Genomic DNA, 22,825 nt, shown 5'->3' on the forward strand with positions numbered 1-22,825 from the left:
GTACCGCGGGTGAAGAGCACGGTGTGCAGCTTGAGGCTGCCCCCGTTCTGCAGCCGGCTGGGCAGCTCGCTGAAGTGGCAGCTGTCCAGCAGCAGGGTGACGCGCAGCGCCTGACGGCTCCCGTCCACCTGGTAGGACACGGGCGTGTCTGCAACACACACACACACAGAGAGAGGGCGGGTTGATACACACACATATACACACACGCACACACACACACACACACACAGAGAGGGCGGGTTAATAAACACACACATATACACACACACACACACAGAGGGCGGGTTAATAAACACACACATATACACACACGCACACGACGCATTAACACACACACACACACACACACACACACACACACACACACACACACACACACACACACACACACACACACACACACACACACAGAGAGAGGGCGGGTTAATAAACACACACATATACACACACACACACACAGAGGGCGGGTTGATACACACACACATATACACACACGCACGCGACGCATTAACACACACACACACACACACACACACACACACACACACACACACACACACACACACACACACACACACACACACACACACACACACACACACACACCACACACACACACACACACACACAGAGGGCGGGTTAATAAACACACATATATACACACACACGCACACGACGCATTAACACACACACACACGGCGGGTTAATACACACACATATATATACACACACACACACACACACACACACACACACACACACACACACACACACACACACACACACAGGACGCAATAACACACACATACACACACAGAGGGCGGGTTAATAAATACACATATATACACACACACACACACACACACACACACACACACACACAAACACACACACACACACACACACACACACACACACACACGGCGGGTTAATACACACACACATATATATACACACACACACACACACACACACACACACAGGACGCAATAACACACATATACACACACAGAAGGCGGGTTAATAAACACACACACACACACACACACGCAGAGGGCGGGTTAACACACACACACACACACACACACACACACACACACACAGAGGGCGGGTTAACACACACACACACACACACACACACACACACACACACACACACACACACACACACACACACACACAGAGGGCGGGTTAACACACACACATATATACACAGGACGCATTAACACACACATATACACACACACACACACAATGCATTAACACACACATATACACAGGACGCATTAACACACACATACACACACACACACACACACACACTCACACACACACACACAGAGGGCGGGTTAATACACACACACAGGACGCATTAACAAACACACATATATACACACACACACACACACACACACACAGGATGCATTAACACACACACACAGGATGCATTAACACACACACACACACACAGACACACAAAATGATCTTTGACACTAAAATACAATACTGTCCCTCAAACCAGTGCTCAGTCAACACGTTATAGAGGGACGGCAGCAGCACGTTATAGAGGGGCGGTCCGCTCTACTGAACCACGGGGCCCTGGTCCAGAGAGCTGGAGGAGGTGGAGGAAGAGGTGGTGGAGGTGGGGGAGGAGGAGGTGTGAGGAGAAGTGGAGGAATTGGGACTTCTGGAGGTGGTGGAGGAAGAGGTGGAGGAGCAAGGAGAAGAGAAAGGGGTGCAGGAGTTGGAGATGTGGAGGAGGTGGAGGTGGAGGAGGAAGAGGTGGAGGAGGAAGAAGAAGAGGAAGAAGAAGAAGAGGAGGAGGTGGAGGTGGAGGAGGAGGAAGAGGTGGAGGAGGAGACGGTGGAAGAGGAAGCAGAAGAGAAGGAGGTGGAGGAGGAAGCAGAAGAGGAGGAGGTGGAGGAAGTGGTGGAGGACGAGGCAGAGACGGAGAAGGAAGAAGAAAAGGAGGCGGTGGAGGAGGAGGTGGAGGAGGCAGAGGCGGAGGAGGAGGAGGAGGAAGAAGAAAGAAGAAATGGATGCGGCGGCGGCGGGGATGGAGGCAGGGAGGATGGAGGGCCACTTCCCATAGCCGCTTACAGAGCTCCGCAGAGACCGCTGCAGCCTCCAGCGCACTCAGCTGCTCTTATCAGATCAATACTGCGCCCCAGGGAGAGGGCTTCAGGTCGGGGTGGAGCACACGCGGTGGAGCGCACGGCGATAAGAGGCCCCAGAGCGGCCTGCGCAGCGGCAGGTGGAGGGCCGCTTAACAGCACATCAAAAAAAAACGTTGGCTGTGCGTTCTTGCGTGCGTGTGCGTGTGCGTGTGTGCGCGTGTGTGTGTGTGTGTGTGTGCATTTCTGTGTGTGTGTGTGTTTAATCCTATTTTGTAAACATATTCACATTCATATGCCTGTGTGTGAGGGATTTGTGTGTTTTTTTTTCCCAGAATGCATTTTGCAATGTGTGCTACACACTACACACACACACACACAGCTGATCTACACAACACTACACACACACACACAGCTGATCTACACAACACTACACACACACACAGCTGAAAGTCTGACGGGAAGATGAGGAAGATGAGGAAGATGAGGAAGATGAGGAAGATGAGGAAGATGAGGAAGATGCTCGGACCGCCAGCGAGATCGACTCAAAGGTAAGACGGACCAGTGGGCCGTGGTCGCCAGGCAACTGCGTTGCGTGGCGTGTGTGTGTGTTTTGTTTGTGTTGACCCGGTTGAATAAAGGTTGGAAAACGCACACAGGAAAAAAAAAAAAAAAAAAAAAAGGGAGCAAACTGCCACGCTGCATCGCAAGACCATGGACCATGGACCATGGACCATGGACCATGGACCACGGACCATGGACCACGAACCATGGACCACGGACAGGTGGTGATGGAAACTATAAGGGTTGCCAGTTCGATCCCCTGTTCCCCCTCCCAAAGGTTCTGGGTTCAACGCCCTCCTGCCTTTATGGAACGCATCTCAATACATCACTGAGAATAACAGCTATATACACCACCCATAAAACCAATACACCATCTACCCTATACACCACCCACATACCCTATACACCACCCACACACCCTATACACCACCCACACACCCTATACACCACCCAGGTACCCTATACACCACCCACACACCCTATACACCACCCAGGTACCCTATACACCACCCACACACCCTATACACCACCCAGGTACCCTATACACCACCCACACACCCTATACACCACCCACACACCCTATACACCACCCACACACCCTATACACCACCCACATACCCTATACACCACCCACACACCCTATACACCACCCAGGTACCCTATACACCACCCACACACCCTATACACCACCCACATACCCTATACACCACCCACATACCCTATACACCACCCACATACCCTATACACCACCCACATACCCTATACACCACCCAGGTACCCTATACACCACCCACATACCCTATACACCACCCAGGTACCCTATACACCACCCACACACCCTATACACCACCCACATACCCACATAGGCCGTGAATTTAAATGTAGAAGGAGGCGAGACGAGGGAGAGATAGGAGGGAGAAAGAGGAAGAGAGAGGGAGAGGGAGAGATAGAGGGAGAGAGAGGGAGAGAAAGAGAGATAGAGGGAGAGAGGGAGAGAGAGAGAGAGAGAAAGAAGGAGAGAGAGGGAGAGAGAGAGAGAGAGAGAGAGAGAGAGAGGGAGAAAGAGGGAGAGAGAGAGAGAGGGAGAGAGAGAGAGGCAGATAGAAGAAGAGAGAGGGAGAGAGAGAGAGAGAGGCAGATAGAAGGAGAGAGAGAGAGATAGAGGGAGAAAGAGGGAGAGAGAGGGAGACGTGGCCTGAGACGGCGCTGGGTGCCAGCGTCGGAAGGCAGAAAGGGGGGAGAGAGAGCACAAGGGGACCTTATCCCCCCCGGCCCCTCCAGCTGCGGGGCCCCGCCCCCCAGCCCTCTGAGAGGTCCCCCTGTGTGTCCGTCAGGGCGGGACTTACTGGGCACCAGATACTCGTCCTGGGTCTGCTTGAAGAACACGGTGAGCTTGTCCACGTCCAACAGAGCAGCCTTAGTGTCCTCCAGCATGGTGCGCTCCTCCTTCTGCCAGGGGGGGGGGGGGGAGGGGAGGAGGAGGGGGGGGGGAGGGAGGAGGGGAGGAGAGAGGAGGGGAGGAGAGAGGGGGGAGGAGAGAGAGGAGAGAGGGGAGGGAGAGGAGGGAGGAGAGAGGAGGGAGGAGGAGGAGGGAGGAGGGAGAGGGGAGAAGGAGAGGGAGGAGGGAGGGCGGGAGGAGAGAGGAGGGAGAGAGGAGAGGGCGGGAGAAGGAGAGGGAGGAGTGAAGGAGTGGGGGAGGGAGCGGGGAGGAGGTAGGAGAAGGAGAGGGAGGAAAGGGGAGGGAGGGGAGGAGGTAGGATAAGGAGAGGGAGGAAGGAGGGGAGAGGGGAGGAGGAGGGAGAGGAGGGTGGATGAAAGGAGGGAGGAGGGGGGGAGGAAGGGAGGGAGATTTGAATGTTTGTTGTTAGAAGACAGATGTTCAGTCAAAAGGACGCGAATGAGAGTCACCAGCTACAAACGTGATTGACGACACGTGTATTGTAAATCACCGCTATGTGTGACACGGCATAAACTAATCCTTCACACGTAAACAACCCGCAGAGAAAGTGAAATGAGTCATTTCCCTTTTCACTTTGAGTGAATTAGTCTGAAAGTGCAGTTTCGGTGCGGCTGGACGTCGGTGTAAAGCCTCCGACGTGTACAGACCACATCGTATCGATATCGAAAACGGGGTTAGTTACACACGCTTGTATGTATGTATGTTTTTTCTTTGGGGGCGTGCAGTACCACTGCTCACCAGGTGGGGCGCCAGCGAGCTCTGGAAGTGCAGCAGCACCCCGATGGCGGACACCTGCTCCAGCCACTTGCGGCTGGTCTCCTTGCTGTCCTCCTGGTACTCCCCGGCGTTGTTGTAGCGCGCGCGCAGCGCCGCCAGGAGCTGCTCGGCCAGCGTCAGCACCGCCGCGCCCGCGGCCTGGCAGAATATCACGTCCCTCCTCAGCTGGAGGGAGGTGTCTGGAGGAGGAGGAGGAGGAGGAGGAGGAGGAGGAGGAGGAGGAGGAGGAGGAGGAGGAGGAGAAGAAGAAGAAGAAGAAGAAGAAGAAGAAGAAGAAGAAGAAGAAGAAGAAGAAGAAGAAGAAGAAGAAGAAGAAGGAGAGAGAGAGAGAGAGAGAGAGAGAGAGAGTATGTTACAAAATATGATCACTAAAATTCCAGCTAGAATGAAAGTGAAAGTGAAAGTGAAAGTGATGAGGTTAACGAACACCAACACACACACTGTGAACCGTTGGTAATGGTTCATCCAAATCCTCTACAGCCAAACTAAACAGATTAGTTCACACACACTGACTGCCGGAGGCAAACCAATCTGTTGCTCTGGTCCGTCTCTAACATCCACCCCTGACCCTGAGCGGGAGCCCGGGGGGCGCGACGCCAGGAGCAGTACCTGTGCACTTGAGGAGAGCCAGGAGCAGCTGGTTCTTCCCGTCTGGGAGACGAGGAGGAGGAGGAGAAGGAGGAGAAGAGGAGAAACAATAAAGAAGATCAATGAACAGTCCACGCTAATGTATTTTATTAAGTTAAGTTTATCAAGTTCAGATTTGTTTTCATCATTGAATTTGTATTTAACCGGATCAAGTCTCATCATACCGTATATGGACGTATTCTACGGGTATTTTAAGGAGATGTAAGGGAGACCAGAACTTAGATTATACACACATAAGAGCTGAATCAATAGGTCTGAATCAATGCGTGTGCTTGCAAGTGCTTGACAAGGGAACCAGCAAGAGATGCATGAAACAGGTCCACCAGCAAACAGTTCCTCATCACACTGAGTGATGATGAGATTTTTTTTTTTTTATTATTATTATTATTTATTTTTTATTATTATTATTATTATTTTTTTATTTTGTACTTTTTGTACTTTTACCATCTTACTTATATAGTCTGTTGGCTGGATGCCTTTGTTGCATGTGGTGTGTTGTATGTTTTTAATGTCATTGATGCAGAAATGTCCCTACCCTAAGACTAATTTCTCCCCAGGGAGACAAAATACAGTGACTTTGACTTTGAGAGGACACTGATCCTCAAGGCGATTCTCTGCAGATACAGTACACAGCACCAGAGCTACGTTCACTAGAGCTACGCTCACCAGAGCTACGTTCAGCAGAGCTACGTTCACCGGAGCTACGTTCACCAGAGCCACCAGAGCTACGTTCAGCAGAGCTACGTTCACCAGAGCCACCAGAGCTACGTTCACCAGAGCCACCAGAGCTACGTTCACCAGAGCCACCAGAGCTACGTTCAGCAGAGCTACGTTCACCAGAGCCACCAGAGCTACGTTCACCAGAGCTACGTTCACCAGAGCTACGTTCACCAGAGCCACCAGAGCTACGTTCAGCAGAGCTACGTTCACCAGAGCCACCAGAGCTACGTTCACCAGAGCTACGTTCACCAGAGCCACCGGAGCTACGTTCACCGGGGCTACGTTCAGCAGAGCTACGTTCACCAGAGCTACGTTCACCAGAGCCACCAGAGCTACGTTCACTAGAGCTACGTTCAGCAGAGCTACGTTCACCAGAGCTACGTTCACCAGGCTCTCCGTCTCACCTTCCACGAAGCGCTGCAGGCTGTCCACCAGCGTCCGGATGGAGCTGGGCAGGTTCCACGGGTCCTCCTGGATGTTCTTGTGGATCACGCAGCGGCACCGCACCGTCCAGTCCTCCGTGTGGCGGAACTCTGCTCGTCGCCACGGAGACGGAGACAGGGAGGAGAGGAAGAGGAGAGGGAGAGGAAGAGGAGAGGAGGAGAGGAAGAGGAGAATAAGAGGATAGGAAAGGAAAAGGAGAGGAAAGGAGGAGAGGGAGGAGAGGAAGAGGAGAGGGAGAGGAAAGGAGAGGGAGAGGGAGGAGAGGAAGAGGAGAGGAGGAGAGGGGGGTAGAGGAAGAGGAGAGGAGGAGAGGGAGGTAGAGGAAGAGGAGAGGGAGAGGAAAGGAGAGGAAGAGGAGGAGAGGGAGGAGAGGAAGAGGAGAGGAGGAGAGGGAGGTAGAGGAGGAGAGGGAGGTAGAGGAAGAGGAGAGGAGGAGAGGAAGAGGAGAGGGGTTCACTTAACGTCGTGAAGGTGTGCATGCTTCTGACTAGCACAGTAGCATAGCAGCTATGGGCGTTTGATTTGATCCCCAGTGTCCCTGTAGGCTTCCTAGAGCAAGACAGCTGAACACTATAACCTGCTCATTCATTACATGGATTACATTTTAATCACTCTACATTTACTTTGGATAAAAGCATTTGAATCATTAAACAGTAAACACACACACACACACACACACACACACACACAGCCTGACTTTGGGCCATGTGTGTGTATGCCTTGCGTAAACATTGATTTCATGCCACGCCCTTTGACTGAATTAATTAGAGAAGGCATGGTGGCCCAAATACACGCACACACACACACACACATGTGCACACACACACACACATGCACACACACGCACACACACACACACACACACACACACACACGTGCACACACACACACCTGGCTGGCTGTGGTCAGGATGGAAGTGCTTGGTTTCTTCACAGGCCTTGGTCATAACCGGTCCTTTGAGCAGGCTGTTGATGGAGTCCACCTACACACACACACACACACACACACACACACAGGATGACATTCAGGTAGTCAGTGAGTGTTTCTTTGTACCCTCTTCCTCTTCCTCTGCCCTAATCCGCACACATTCGGCTGCCAAGGTTTCCACCATTAAACACACACACACACACACACACACACACACACAGACACACAGACAGACACACTTAAACACACACACACACACACACACACACACACACACACACACACACACACACACACAGGCTCTTCCCGCTAGCATCGTCTGGTTTAAATCTCTCAGCATCAGGACCAGAAGACGGCTGTGGTTAATGGAGCGGCATCTGTTGTTTACCTGGCCAGGGGTGTGTGTGTGTGTTTATTTATACTTTTTTTTTTATTGTTGCATTGAATCGGTTTTTCTTGTTCTTTTATAAACACTACGTGAATCAACTTCATGTTCGCTCTGGCGAGCAAACAAAGACATTTTGTCTTTTCGTGCCAATAAAGCTTCTTTGAATGATTTGAAATGATTCGGGTAAACACAACTTGGGAATAAGTCACGTTATTCATCTGGTCAGCGGCCGGCTTACGAAGAAGCAGTTGTGCTTGTGTGTGTGAGGTTAATCGGTTCACCAGGTAAAGAGGTTACCTGGTTATGGGTTGACTGGTTTACAAGGAAGGATACCCGGTTAAAAAGGTTAATTTGTTGAGACGGTAGGAAGATGAACTGGCTTAAGAGGTTAAATGGTTAACGAGGTATGGGAAATCGGTTAATTGGTTAACAAGGAAGGGGATTAGTTAGAGGTGAATTGGCTTACAATGTCAGGGGGGCGGGTTACCTGGTTAAAGAGGTAAATTGGTTAACGAGGTGATGGGTTAACTTGTTAAAGAGGTTAATTGGTTAACGAGGCAGGGGATTACCTGGTTAAGGGATTAATTGATTAATGAGGTAGGGAGGTTAAAAGAGGTTCATTAGTTAACAAGGTAGGGGGGTTACCTGGTTAAAGAGGTTAATTGGTTAACGAGGTATGGGGGTTACCTGGTTAAAGAGGTTAATTGGTTAACGAGGTAGGGGGGTTACCTGGTTAAAGAGGTTAATTGGTTAACGAGGTAGGGGGGTTACCTGGTTAAAGAGGTTAATTGGTTAACGAGGTAGGGGGGTTACCTGGTTAAAGAGGTTCATTAGTTAACGAGGTAGGGGGGTTACCTGGTTAAAGAGGTGCTCCAGGCAGCCGTGAAGCTTGTCCTGTTTGTCCGAGGGGATCCTCATGTCCCAGGGCAGCTCGTCTCCTAGGAGGACCAAGAGGACCCAGGTCACTCTGTGTTGCACACACACACACACACACACACACACCAAGAGCCGCCGCTGCGCCGGCCGTTTCCGCGGCGACGGCGGGCGATGACGACTCACCTGACCCCATCTCGTCGCTGCCCAGGTAGGAGCTGTTGCTGCGCACGCTGGTGTAGGACAGCACCGAGTCCCGGTTGCTGTTGCACTCGCTGCGGAGCCAGGGGAACACGCACACATCACTGCGTTAACGTAAAGGCGTCTGCTTAGTGACAGGAGATTAAAGCACAGGTTTGAAGTGTGTGCCGGGGCGGGAGAGAGAGAACGACGACCGTGTTCCATCACGTCACACACACACGCACGCACGCACGCACACGCACACAAACACACACACACACGCGCACGCACGCACGCGAGCGCACACGCACACGCACGCACACGCACACGCACGCACGCACACGCGCACACGCACGCGCACACGCACGCGCACACACACACACGCACACACACGCAGGCTCCCACACCCCGAAAGGCGCTCGGCTGGACCCGGGTTCAAAGCGCTGGCCCGGGATCTCCTGTTCCGCTGCGGGGAAAGGGGCGGGAGAACCCGCAGCAGCCCCGGCGTGTAATTATTCAGATTCCGATTCAAATTACCCTTCCGACAGCGAGGCTCCGACTTACCGATTTACGACGCGGCCCGCGCGCCGCTTAAAAAAAAAAAAAAAAACGCCCCTCAAATGACAACAATGCTGCCTTTGCTCGACGACTTACCCCGACGACAGACAGACAGCCGTCAGCCCCGGGGTCATGAGCGTCACATCACGGTATCCGACAGACCCCCCCCCCCCCCCCCCCTCCCACCACCCACCCCCCCCCACAACCCACCGTGTGAGCGGGGACGCTTTAAAAACGTTTATGCTGCGAGCGTAAAAAAAAAAAAACTGAGAATAAAACCTTTTTTTTTTATTTTTTTATTGGGATCACCGTCATTCCAATCCCTCCATTAACATTCCGGAGCACAAAGAGAGGGATTCAGGGACCCAGGGACGCGCCGCTTGTGTCTCGTCTAATCGGTTATTTCACCGTCTGTGTGTGGAATCTGCGGTGGCAGGGCCTCGCTTCCACACGGTGACGGGAGGGAGGGAGGCCCCGGGGGTGATTTATGTAGCGGGGAGGGGAGGGGGGGGGGGAGGGGGGGGGAGGGGGGGGGGATTATACACCACTTGTGGAGCAGAGTGCAGTCTGTCTGTCTGTCTGTCTGTCTGTCTGTCTGTCTGCCCTGGGGCAGGACAAGCGCCTCACAGCGGAACGGTTGTCGGTTCGAACCGCGATGCTCTACGTGTAGCAGCCCTGCTGCCTCTATCACAATAAAAGCGCGGGCCTGTATCAGAGTAAAAGCCCTGCTTGCATCACAGTAAAACCCGCTGTGTTCATCACAGTCTAAGGGCTGTGTATATATATATATATATATATCAAAGTAAAGGCGCTGGTGGTATCACAATAAAAAAGCGTTACTTGCATCACAGTAAACCCCCGCCGCGTTGATCACAGTCGAAAGGACCGCATTTATACATCAAAGTAAAGGCGCTGGCTGTTTCACAGTAAGAGCGCGGCCGGTTCCCGGGTTCCCGCGTGAGTCACCGGACCAACTCTAGCTGTGGTCCCTCCACACGGGGGCCCCCGCAACACAAGGGCTTTGTTCTGGCTCCGTACCACCGGCCCCCCCGGGGCCCCAGGACGGAGAGGGCCCGGGTGTTGTGAGGAAGATACAGCATGGCCCCTTACCGGGGGCTGGGGGGGGGGGGGGGGGGGGGGTGGGGGGGGGGGGGCGGTGGGGGGCAGCATGCTGGAGCCAGCAACAGAGAAAAGAGAGACCTTATGTAATCAGCAGGAGCTTGGCTTGCTCCCCATCTCCCCAGGCACTCATTCAATCTCTCTCACACACACACATGCACGCACGCGCACGCACGCACACGCACACACGCACACATGCATACACACACACACACATGCACACACACGCGCACACACACACACGCACACACCTCCTAATCAAAACTAGGGGACCAAACACATGGCGCTGGAATCCAAACCCGACGCCGCCATCTCCCAGATCTGGTCGTCGTGTGGAGGAAGTATAGTGTGACTCGCGCACGGCGACGCGGCGGTGGGTCTGATTCGCCGGCTTGCTGCAAACCTGACCCCCCCGGGGGCATCAGTGTAAACAAACCAGGGGGGGAAACGCTGTGCTCCCATTGGCGGCTGTCGCTCCTTCAGAAGGCTTTCATTAGGGCTGCCCGGTGATATCACACACACTCACACTCCCGGGCCCGGAGAGAGAGGAGCTCAGGGTCTCTAGTGACCCTGCTTCAACACAGCCAGGCAATTCAATCAACTACTCCACTCGGAGCAGGTCATCCACACCGCGGCACGGAGAGAGTCGCGTTTTGTGGATGCGTTTTTTTTGAGGCCCCCGGTACACCAGAGGGATGTACAAAAGAGTGATTGAGCGTTAGGGACTGTTCAAACGTTTAACACTTTAAAAGTTTAAAAGATAAGACACATATTGACACATACACATGCGTGTTCACTTCCAAATTCGTTTGGTTTGACAGACAAGGTATCGATTGCATGCAGATGTAGATACAGCGACTTCAATACATCACACTGAATAGTTATACATGAGGATCTTCTGGAGAAATGTTGTCCTTCTTTCTATTTGAGTCGACCACCCCTGCTTCAAGTTCAGACCCTCCACCCTCCGGGGGGGGGGGGGGGGGGGTCGTGACCCCAACACCTTGTGGAGACGTGTGCGCTCCAGGCTTCGGAGAAACACACATGGACGCACTTACTGTACACATGCACACGCCATCGCCCCAGTCCGCACGCGTTCCTCTACAGACACACAGATGTATACCCGCCGTCACACTGCGTTAAATCAACCCGCTTCTCTTCACCTCCGCATGCGTCCTGTCTCCCTCCCTCCCCTCCCTCCCCTCTCTCTCTCTCTCTCTCTCTCTCTCTCCCCCCCGCCCTCGGTTGGGATTGGGTTGATGCATGTTGTTTGTTTGTGTTGTGGAATCGGTCTCTTTCTGGTGACCTCTAACGGTTCAGGAGGTCAAACGTTCATCCGTATTTAGTGGCAGTTGTGGGAACCAGCGGGAGCAGAACTTCCCTCCGAGCTGGTGAACACCACCCGTCTGAGAACACCGTCCTATCGCTGAACACCACCCTATCTCTGAACACCGTCCTATCGCTGAACACCACCCTATCTCTGAACACCGTCCTATCTCTGAACACCACCTAATCACTGAACACCGTCATATCGGTGAACACCGCCCGTCTCTAAACACCACCCGTCTCTAAACACCACCCAGTCCTTTTACACCATCCATCTGGAACACCACGTCTGAACAAAGTGACTCACAGCTTCATTGTGTAGCAGGTATTTAGAGGCCCAAGCCTAGCTGCTTCCTCTCAAGAGTGTGTGTGTGTGTGTGTGTGTGTGTGTGTGTGTGTGTGTGTGTGTGTGTGCGTGTGTTACTGAAAGGGGGTATTTTCATGCACACATGCAATGAAACATGAAAGATTTTGTGTGTGTGTGTGTGTGTGTGTGTGTGTGTGTGTGTGTGTGTGTGTGTGTGTGTGTGTGTGTGCGTTTCCAGTGAGGTAGCTGGTATTGTTAATGACAGAGTGGGCATGAGGTCCGCGCCCAAGTCCTGCTGCTCCATAACAGACCGTAAACCACCACACTACCCACCAATAACTGGTCTTAGTGGGTGGTGGAGAGGGTGGAGCTCTCACACACACACACACACACATGCACGCGCACGCACGCACGCACACACACGCGTGCGCTGAAGTAGGTTAAATTAACCTAAACACACACACACACACACACACAGAAGTACGTTAAATTAACCTAAACACACACACACACACACACTCACTCACAGAAACACAACCACACACACAAAATTCCTCAGACCTAAAAACACACACACATACCAGCATGGAGACGATGACATAATGTAACGTGGGACCAAAACATTTTTGGGCGAGCAGGAGAGAGAGAGAGAGCAAGCGAGAGCGAGAGCGAGAGCGAGAGAGAGAGAGAGAGAGAGAGAGAGAGAGAGAGAGAGAGAGGCGCCCACATCTGGAAGGCATCGCGGGCCCGGCGGGAGGTTCTGGAAGGATGACGGCCGTCTAGAGCCGGGGCAGCTGGGAGTTGTAGTCCTCAGACCCCACGCTCCACGCTCCCCACGTCCATTTGATCAAACCGGTCCCCGTGACGATGGACCGGGGGGTCTGAGGACTGACCTCCGTCATCGTAGTGAGGAAAACCTTCAGCTTCGTGGTCACCAACAAGCGGCCGAGAACCATCGGGTCGGACAGAGCGGTGGCTCCGATTCCCAAAACGGAAGGAACCGGGTTCGATTCCCTGAGAAATCCTTTGAGAAACGAGCCTAAAGCCTGAATCACGTTTTATCTGAATTCACTCCGTCGAGTCGCTTATAGGATGAACGCATCTCGTGAAGGAGAAGGACGACGTTCTGGGGGCACTGAAAGGCCGCCGGTGTCACAGATCCACCCCTCGACTTAACCACAGCCCAAACATATCTCTCCGTAACGACAGAGAAGCGAGGCGTCGCTACATCCCGTTCAGCCTCAGCCCTGACTTACAGGAGAGCGTAAACAAACCAGCTCGGGCTCAGTCAGACCAGAGGTGAGGCTCTCCTCGTTAGGACGGGGGAGAGATGCTCTCCTCGTTAGGACGGGGGGGGAGAGACGCCCCCCCCCCCCCCCCCCCCCCTCTGAGGCGAGGCAGCGGAGCGGGGCAGGAGTCGAAACCAACCTCTCTGTACAGCGGACCAGGGACCTCTAGGGGTCAGGGGGGTCAGGGGGGTCAGGGGGGTCAGGGGGTCAGGGGGTCAGGGGGGTCAGGGGGGTCAGGGGGGGTCAGACCTGCACTGTCTGCAGCTACCTGTAGGCCTCTGTGGGACGGCTAAGAGCTACCTTCTCTACAAAGACATGTTCTGTACCTGGAGAATGAATTCACTGTGAGGGCGCTGAAGGATGAAAGAGTCCGCTAGGAGACTGGAATAGAAATGGGTGAAAGGTGACGTCTGATGATCACTGGGACGTGTTCCGCAACAGGAAGGGACGTGTTTATTTTTCAATGGAAGTGTACACCACCGAAGGGGTGTGTGTTTGTGTGTGTGTGTGTGTGTGTGTGTAAGTGTGTACGTGCGTGTGTACATATGTATGTAGGTGTGTGTTTAAGTGTGTGTGTTCATGTGTGTATGTGTGCGGCCCTACGTGTGTGTGTGTGTGTGTGTGTGTGTGTGTGTGAGCGCGCGCACGCGCGCGTGTGTGCGTGCGTGCATGTGCATGTGTGTATGTGCGCGGTCCTACGTGTGTGTGTGTGTGCGTGCGTGCGTGCGTTTATGTATGTGTGTGTGCGTGTATGTTTGAGTGTGCGTGTGCGTGCGTGTGCGTTTAGGTATGCGTGTATGTTTGCGTGTGCGTGCGTGCGTGCGTGCGTGCGTGTGTATCATCTCTTGCCATTCACAAGGGAGACAGAGAGGCAGGTTCTGGCCGTTCCAGTGCGTTTCCCTCTCAGTAAACCTTTGTTTTGGCTGAGCGTGGATCCAACACAAACAGCCCGTCTTTGTTTAGTGCCGAGGCTGGAAATAGCGGAGACCTAAGGTGTAATTATAACGGCCTGGAGCCACGGGCGGCACCTCGAGCTGCTGGATTAAAGCGGGAAGGAATTACCTATCCCCGTTGTTGTTTGATTGTAGTGTTGCTGGCACACACATATACACACACACACACACACACACACTCCGTGATCAACAAACACAAACGGCTCATTGTCGAACACGTACACACACACACACACACACACACACATGTGCAGACTGTACTCAAGATACAGCTGCCACATTGGGAAGCGCACACGCTGCAGTGTGCACAACCACACACACATATACAACCTTTCATGTGTGTTCCAGCGGTGACAGCCAAGGCGCACACACACACACACACACACACACACACACACACGTGCAGGCTCACATAAACACACAAACAAATACACACCAATGCAATTCTAGCATATCAGATATTATTCTATGTTCCGTGATACCTTCTAGGAGACAGAGAGAGGGAAGGGGGGAATAGAGGGAGGGAGGGAGGGAGGGAGAGATAGAATGATGGATGGAGGAAGAGAGGGAGAAAGGGAGAGATAGTGAGGGAGGAAGGGAGAGACAGAGAAAGGGAGAGACAGAGGGAGGGCGAGATAGAGTGATGGAGAGATGGAGTGATGAGGGAGGGAGGGAGGGAGAGATGGATTGACGAGGGAGGGAGAGAGAGACAGAGTGATGAGAGAGAGAGAGACAGAGTGATGGAGAGATGGAGTGATGAGGGAGGGAGGGAGAGATGGAGTGAAGAGGGAGGGAGGGAGCGAGAGACAGCGTGATGGAGAGATGGAGTGATGATGGAGAGATAGAATGATGGATGGAGGAAGAGAGGGAGAAAGGGAGAGATAGTGAGGGAGGAAGGGAGAGACAGAGGGAGGGCGAGCTAGAGTGGTGGAGAGATGGAGTGATGAGGGAGGGAGGGAGAGACGGAGTGACGAGAGAGGGAGGGAGAGACAGCGTGATGGAGAGCTGGGGTGACGAGAGAGGGAGAGAGAGACAGAGTGATGAGAGAGAGAGAGACAGCATGACGGAGAGCTGGGGTGACGAGAGAGGGAGGGAGCGAGAGACAGAGTGATGAGAGAGAGAGAGAGAGACAGAGTGATGGAGAGATGGAGTGAAGAGGGAGGGAGGGAGAGATGGATTGACGAGAGAGGGAGGGAGGGAGCGAGAGACAGCGTGACGGAGAGCTGGGGCGACGGAGGGGATGGGTCACCTGTAGGAGTCGCGGTAGCTCATGGTGTCGTGGCCCGAGTCCTCCTGGTCCTCCTCCTCCACCTTGAAGCAGACCCTCTTGATGCCGCCGTGCTCCGTGCGGTCCTGGTCCACGCCCCCCTCCTCGCAGGGCGCCAGCGGGGGGGGGTGGCACGGCTCGCAGATCACCGGACCCCCGCCGCCGCCGCCGCCGCCGCCGCCCCCCTCCTCCTCCTCCCCCCCCTGGGGCTGGGTGGGCTCCGTGATGGAGGACAGCAGGCTGGGGGGAGGCAGGAGACACAGTCCTTCATCTGGGTCTAATCTGAGGATCACCCTCACCACCTCAGACCCAGTGTGATATCACCAGTGGTTAATCCTAATCCCAGTATAATCCCCTCCTGTCCCTAACGCACTTATTGCACGTTGTACGTCCTTACACTTAAGAACAAGTACTTAGCATCGTGTAGCGTCTTATCCTAGCTATCTGTGTTGTGTACGGGGAACGGGTTAACCTAGTGATGGTTAGTGTATACGGGGGATGGGTTAACCTAGTGATGGTTAGTGTATACGGGGGATGGGTTAACCTAGTGATGGTTAGTGTATACGGTGGATGGGTTAGCCTAGTGATGGTTAGTGTATACGGGGGATGGGTTAACCCAGTGATGGTTAGTGTATACGGGGGATGGGTTAACCTAGTGAGAGTTAGTGTATACGGGGGATGGGTTAACCTAGTGATGGTTAGTGTGTACGGGGGACGGGTTAACCTAGTGATGGTTAGTGTATACGGGGGATGGGTTAACCTAGTGATGGTTAGTGTATACGGGGGATGGGTTAACCTAGTGACGGTTAGTGTATACGGGGAACGGGTTAACCTAGTGACGGTTAGTGTATACGGGGGAATGGGTTAACCAAGTGATGGTTAGTGTATACGGGGGACGGGTTAACCTAGTGATGGTTAGTGTGTACGGGGGACGGGTTAACCTAGTGATGGTTAGTGTATACGGGGGATGGGTTAACCTAGTGATGGTTAGTGTATACGGGGGATGGGTTAACCTAGTGATGGTTAGTGCTTGGCACTTGGTTCTATGAACATCCTCCACTGTAACCGACAGTGATACACATACTTTCCCTTTCTTCTGACAGAGGTACTTGTACTGATGTACTTTTTTTTTGTAATTGCTGGATAAAAGTGTACCGGGGGGCGAGGTCACACTCACACGTCGATCTGGGCGACGTACTGCCTCATCTCCCTCACCGCCACGTCCAGGCGGCTGTACAGACGGACGTACGCGTCCTGCGTCTCGATGTCCTCCTGCTTCAGGAGGAAGCTGAGCCCGCCCTCCCCGTGGAGGCCCCGCCTCCCCTCCCCCCCGCCGGGCCCCTCCTGGCCGTCCACGGGCCCCACCCCCTCCGGCTCGGGCTCCTCCCCCTCTTCCGGGGCGCTGCAGTTCCAGCAGGGCGCCCCCATGCTGGTGACGCAGTGCTGCGTGTGGGACATGGGGTTCAGGTTGGCTGTGGGGCGGGGGGCAGAGAGAGAGAGAGAGAGGGGGCGGGGGGCAGAGAGAGAGAGAGAGGGGGCGGGGGGCTTGGTCATGGGATGGAAACCTCTCTTCTAAATCTAATCATATTAACATCATATTAACATCATGTTAATATGATGTTAATATGTATTAACAACATATTAACATCTCTCATCTAAATATATTAACAATTATAAAACGGGTGGCTTAAATCAAGCGATCTGATTGGTTCCCAACGGTTGTATATTGAGCGTATACGCACAGCTATGACGCCCGTTCGGTTTGCGGAGTTCAGTATCACTACTCCGCGCCTAACTTGAACTGTTGTTTATTTATATATAAAAGCAATAGCGTAGTTCACTGAAGCCTAAAAATATGTTGATTGCTGGAGAGGGTGGAAATGTTGTAAAGCAGTAGGCACACGGTGAGTGAACTCGATAGTAGGCGAAATTGCCGAGCTACCGTCTCTAGCCTTCTCTCTGAAGGACGCTACAGTGTGTTGCATAGCAACCGCCGTACACTTTGCAGGCAGCCAGGAGGGACTACTGTTTTGTATTCGTTAAAAAAAAAAAAGCTTTTCCGACTTTCTCGCTTCTTCAAAATTGAGGGTGTCTATGACTTTCATGAGGGTCGTCCCCTTAACTGTGGTATAATGAGAACATTCCACAGCCTGTCGTGATCTATCGCTTAATCAAACATTAAATCTGGCACACGTCGTTGGACCTTGATAACCAGATGACGTTTAGACGCTTCTATCCCAAAACGCCCTGCAGTAGAATGAGGCACACGTCACCGGGAGCAGGTGAGGGGCTTAGGAGGACAGCTCGGAAACAGCTCGGTGGACATGCTACCACCAGGTTAGACTGAGGACACCGTGGGTATCGAACCCCCGGTACCGTCAGGCCAAGGGGAGTCCAAACACCCTGACCGCTGCGCTGCACCGACCCGACACCGCCCTCCCCCTCCACCGCTCCGTAATCCTTTCATTATAATAACTGTGGCTGCCGCAGCGGTGCCGAGACAGCGTCTGGTTACTGCTCAGCGGAGACGACGTCCTCCTCCCGCGTCCCGGGGACAGCGACCGGGTCTAGAGGCCCCCGGGGACACGGCCCCCCGGGGACACGGCCCCCCCCCACACACAGGACAGCAGTACCACGTCAGACTGCACTTCCACCGGTCCTCTTAAGCCCCCCCCCTCGTAAAAAAACCCCCGTCTAAAGCGTCGCCTGGCAAAAACCCGCTACGAACAAACGCCAGATAGTCATCCACCAAATGCGGAAAAGTTATTTACATGGGGCGGGGTGCCAAAAATAGCTCCCATGACTCCTGCCATCAGCCGGCCTCTGCAAAATAGGGATCTATATGCAAGGCCCTGCGGGTGTAATATCAACACGAAGCCAAGGTTATAATTAAGTCAAGCCCGGGAGTCCCCCAGTGGCACACACACTTTATATATATATAGCGCTGTGCTCCGCAGGCGGGACGGGGGGTAACTACGCATCACCTGAAGTAACACCGCCCCCCCGCGGTGGGGCGTCGCCACAAAGGCTGTCGCCTGTCTCAGAGTTGTTAAAATAAAAAAATAACTCTTATATCGGCGTACGATACCGTGGTACAAACACAGTACGCACTGCGCCTCGAGAAATAACTCGACCCCCCCCCCGCATCGCAACTGTTGCCACCGCAACTGTCTGGCAGATGTTCCCATGACTACGGTACGCTGGAAAAAATACGCCGGCGCCTTTAGCACGTCTCTTCTCGGAGCAGAGGGTCCATGGACCATCCGTGTGTGTGACAAGAGGTAAGACGGACCTCTTGTGTGTCTTGTGTGTCTCGGAACGCTCTCTACTGTCTCAGCCAGTGAACGGCGCGGCGAGGCTATAAGCTGTGAGGCTATAAGCTGTGAGGCTACACGCAACACGGCCCCATCAGCACCACAGCACCTGGTAGCACCGTGCTGTTAGCCCAGAGCTAGCAGCACTAGGCCTAGCTGCACCGGGGTCATTGCTAGCTGCGCTACGACGCTAGCAGCGCTACGCTGGCTGGCCCTGCAGTGGCTACAGTAGGTTAGCAGCGCTAGGCTAGCAGCGCTACGCTGGCTGGCCCTGCAGTGGCTACAGTAGGCTAGCAGCGCTACGCTGACTGCCCCTGCAGTGGCTACAGTAGGCTAGCAGCGCTACGCTGACTGCCCCTGCAGTGGCTACAGTAGACGCTAGCAGCAAAGCGCTACGCTAGCAGAAAAACGCTGGCGGCCCTGCAGTAGCTACAGTAGGCTAGCAGCGGTAGGCTAGCAGCGCTACCCTGGCGGCCCTGCAGTGGCTACAGTAGGCTAGCAGCGGTAGGCTAGCAGCGCTACGCTGGCTGGCCCTGCAGTGGCTACAGTAGGCTAGCAGCGCTAGGCTAGCAGCGCTACGCTGGCTGGCCCTGCAGCGGCTACAGTAGGCTAGCAGCGCTAGGCTAGCAGCGCTACGCTGGCTGGCCCTGCAGCGGCTACAGTAGGCTAGCAGCGCTAGGCTAGCAGCGCTACGCTGACTGGCCCTGCAGTAGCCACAGTAGGCTAGCAGCGCTACGACGCTAGCACCAAAACGCTGGCTGCCCTGCAGTAGCTACAGTAGACTAGCAGCGCTAGGCTAGCAGCGCTACGATGGCTGGCCCTGCAGCGGCTACAGTAGGCTAGCAGCGCTAGGCTAGCAGCGCTACGCTGACTGGCCCTGCAGTAGCCACAGTAGGCTAGCAGCGCTACGACGCTAGCACCAAAACGCTGGCTGCCCTGCAGTAGCTACAGTAGACTAGCAGCGCTAGGCTAGCAGCGCTACGATGGCTGGCCCTGCAGTGGCTACAGTAGGCTAGCAGCGCTACGCTAGCGGGCTACATTCTGCTCCTCCCAGAGCAGGATGCTTCACCGCCTCTCTTGTAATAACTCTCTCAGTCTCCACTTCTCTTCTCTCTGTGAGTGTTGACATCATTCCCCACCCAGCCCCCCCCCACCCAACAGAGAGCCAGCAGGCTGATCGGCCCCTCTGATTGGCCGCTCGGCCGGGGTCTGCGTCAGTGTGGGAACTCTGGGTAGTGTGGGCGGCGCGGGGTCTCTGCTGCGGCCTCTAATTGGCATGGAGGGGCTAATTAGACGAGAGGATCGGGGGAGGATGTGGAGGAGGTTAACCCGCCGCGTGAGAGACGGAATGAGTCGGTTTCCCCGCCGACGGCCCGAGAGCGGCTTTAGCAGAGACCAGGGAAATATCTGACCTTATTCTGTTGTGTTAGATAATGTGTGTGTGTGTGTGTGTGTGTTTGTATAGCTGTGTGTGTGTGTGTGTGTGTGTGTGTACCTTGGTCGGGGTGTGTGTGTGTGTGTGTACCTTGGTCAGTGTGTGTGTGTGTGTGTGTGTGTGTACCTTGGTCAGTATGTGTGTGTGTGTGTGTGTATCTTGGTCAGTGTGTGTGTGTGTATCTTGGTCAGTGTGTGTGTACCTTGGTCGGGGTGTGTGTGTGTACCTTGGTCAGTGTGTGTGTGTGTGTGTGTGTACCTTGGTCAGTGTGTGTGTGTGTGTGTGTGTGTGTATCTTGGTCAGTGTGTGTGTGTGTGTACCTTGGTCAGTGTGTGTGTGTGTGTGTGTACCTTGGTCAGTGTGTGTGTGTGTGTGTGTGTGTGTGTGTGTGTGTACCTTGGTCAGTGTGTGTGTGTGTGTGTGTACCTTGGTCGGGGTGTGTGTGTGTATGCCTTGGTCAGTGTGTGTGTACCTTGGTCAGTGTGTGTACCTTGGTCAGTGTGTGTGTGTACCTTGGTCAGTGTGTGTGTATCTTGGTCAGTGTGTGTGTGTGTGTGTGTGTGTACCTTGGTCAGTGTGTGTGTGTACCTTGGTCAGTGTGTGTGTATGTGTACCTTGGTCAGTGTGTGTGTGTGTGTGTGTGTGTGTGTACCTTGGTCAGTGTGTGTGTGTGTGTACCTTGGTCAGTGTGTATGTGTGTGTGTACCTTGGTCAGTGTGTGTGTGTGTGTGTGTGTGTGTGTGTGTACCTTGGTCAGTGTGTGTGTGTGTGTGTACCTTGGTCAGTGTGTGTGTGTGTGTGTGTGTGTACCTTGGTCAGTGTGTGTGTGTGTGTGTGTACCTTGGTCAGTGTGTATGTGTGTGTGTGTGTATCTTGGTCAGTGTGTGTGTGTGTGTACCTTGGTCAGTGTGTATGTGTGTGTGTACCTTGGTCAGTGTGTGTGTGTGTGTGTGTACCTTGGTCAGTGTGTGTGTGTGTGTGTGTGTGTGTGTGTACCTTGGTCAGTGTGTGTGTGTGTATCTTGGTCAGTGTGTGTGTGTGTACCTTGGTCGGGGTCCAGGCCGTAGAAGGAGTTCTTGCGTCCGAAGCGGATGCTGAAGGCGCGCCCGGTGCTGGAGGCGCTCTTGGCGTAGCTCACCTGCATCAGGTTCACGTGCAGGTTGGTCGGCACGAAGTCCATGCAGCCCAGCGGGTGGCCGTGCACGCCCGCCACGTGCGCGCCCGCCACGTGCACGCTCGCCGGCTTCACCGAGGGCCATGCCTTGTTCCTCAGCTCCTCAGCAAACTGGGGGAGGAAGAGGAGGGGGAGGAGGAAGAGAGGGAGGAGGAGGAGGGGGAGGAGGAAGGTGAGGAGCAGGATGGAGGGAGGGGAACAAAGGATCTGCTTCCATAGATCTGCTCTAATAGATGTGCTCTAATAGATCTGCTCTAATAGATCTGCTTCCATAGATCTGCTCTAATAGATCTGCTCTAATAGACCTTCTGCTGCGGTTTGGCCCTCTAGTGAACACTGAGGCGTTCAGGTCATGACTTGAGGATTTAATTGCTTATGAGATTTCGTGAGACTTTTTGTAAGGAGAGCTTCAGAAGCACATAATGCCAGATGACCAAATTCAACTTAGAATTACGATTTAGGACAGTGGTTTAATCACGCTTAAGTACGTCTCATCAACATCTGGCCGCCAGCCGGTTCACAGTGAAGACGAGGACACCGGGACACTCTTTACGACTTCAGCGAACGGCAAAAAAAAAAGGAAAGCGCTGATGTTTCCACGTCAGCCGGCCCGCCTCACACCCAGAGAGACCGGGCCCGCAGACCGGCTTTAGAACAGACTGAGGGCCACAATTCCTTCCTTTAAAATCGAGCAAAATTCACACCAAAATGAAACCTACAAACACAAGCCAGGGCGACGCACTACACACAAACTCACCATCTAGAATGAGATGGATACAGAGGGACGTGTTGACAAAATACTTCTGTCTGTCTGTCTGTCTGTGTCTCTCTCCTTTTTATTTATTTGTTGTTATCAATTTATATAATTTGTTTTTGTTTTTTATTGAAGAAATAATCACCGAGGTCCGGACCTCGTTGACTTCATATCTGGCTACGGCCATGAGAGCCTGTCGGCCTGTCTCTCTCTCCCCTGTCTCTCTCTCCCACTT

The 22,825-nt window shown here is 53.6% G+C and overlaps 2 protein-coding genes and 1 pseudogene across 3 annotated transcripts in view; 1 reads left to right on the plus strand and 2 right to left on the minus strand.

Moving 5' to 3' along the window:
• Positions 1-22,825, plus strand: part of LOC311359670 (natural killer cells antigen CD94-like) — a 164,129-nt pseudogene that overhangs the window by 101,528 nt on the left and 39,776 nt on the right. The gene's annotated exons all lie outside the window — the stretch shown is intronic.
• The window catches only part of prex1 (phosphatidylinositol-3,4,5-trisphosphate-dependent Rac exchange factor 1), a gene marked incomplete at its 5' end in the record, with an annotated part of 35,847 nt that overhangs the window by 6,301 nt on the left and 6,721 nt on the right, over positions 1-22,825 (minus strand). Inside the window, 12 exons of the mRNA XM_084479721.1 lie at positions 5-148; positions 4,025-4,127; positions 4,876-5,093; positions 5,524-5,565; positions 6,687-6,815; positions 7,618-7,708; positions 8,897-8,979; positions 9,101-9,189; positions 15,896-16,153; positions 17,091-17,385; positions 21,707-21,947; positions 22,541-22,551. Coding sequence (XP_084335847.1) covers positions 5-148; positions 4,025-4,127; positions 4,876-5,093; positions 5,524-5,565; positions 6,687-6,815; positions 7,618-7,708; positions 8,897-8,979; positions 9,101-9,189; positions 15,896-16,153; positions 17,091-17,385; positions 21,707-21,947; positions 22,541-22,551 — 1,704 coding nt within the window. The remainder of the gene's footprint in view (positions 1-4; positions 149-4,024; positions 4,128-4,875; positions 5,094-5,523; positions 5,566-6,686; positions 6,816-7,617; positions 7,709-8,896; positions 8,980-9,100; positions 9,190-15,895; positions 16,154-17,090; positions 17,386-21,706; positions 21,948-22,540; positions 22,552-22,825) is intronic.
• Positions 13,184-22,825, minus strand: part of ralgapb (Ral GTPase activating protein non-catalytic subunit beta) — a gene marked incomplete at its 3' end in the record, with an annotated part of 42,910 nt that continues 33,268 nt past the window's right edge. The window contains exons 31-35 of the mRNA XM_084479722.1: positions 22,541-22,551; positions 21,707-21,947; positions 17,093-17,385; positions 15,896-16,014; positions 13,184-13,418 (exon numbers count right to left, since the gene is read on the minus strand). Coding sequence (XP_084335848.1) covers positions 13,184-13,418; positions 15,896-16,014; positions 17,093-17,385; positions 21,707-21,947; positions 22,541-22,551 — 899 coding nt within the window. The remainder of the gene's footprint in view (positions 13,419-15,895; positions 16,015-17,092; positions 17,386-21,706; positions 21,948-22,540; positions 22,552-22,825) is intronic.

This window comes from Micromesistius poutassou (assembly GCF_964030765.1).
Source record: "Micromesistius poutassou genome assembly, chromosome: 15".
NCBI classification, from domain to species: Eukaryota; Metazoa; Chordata; class Actinopteri; order Gadiformes; family Gadidae; genus Micromesistius; species Micromesistius poutassou.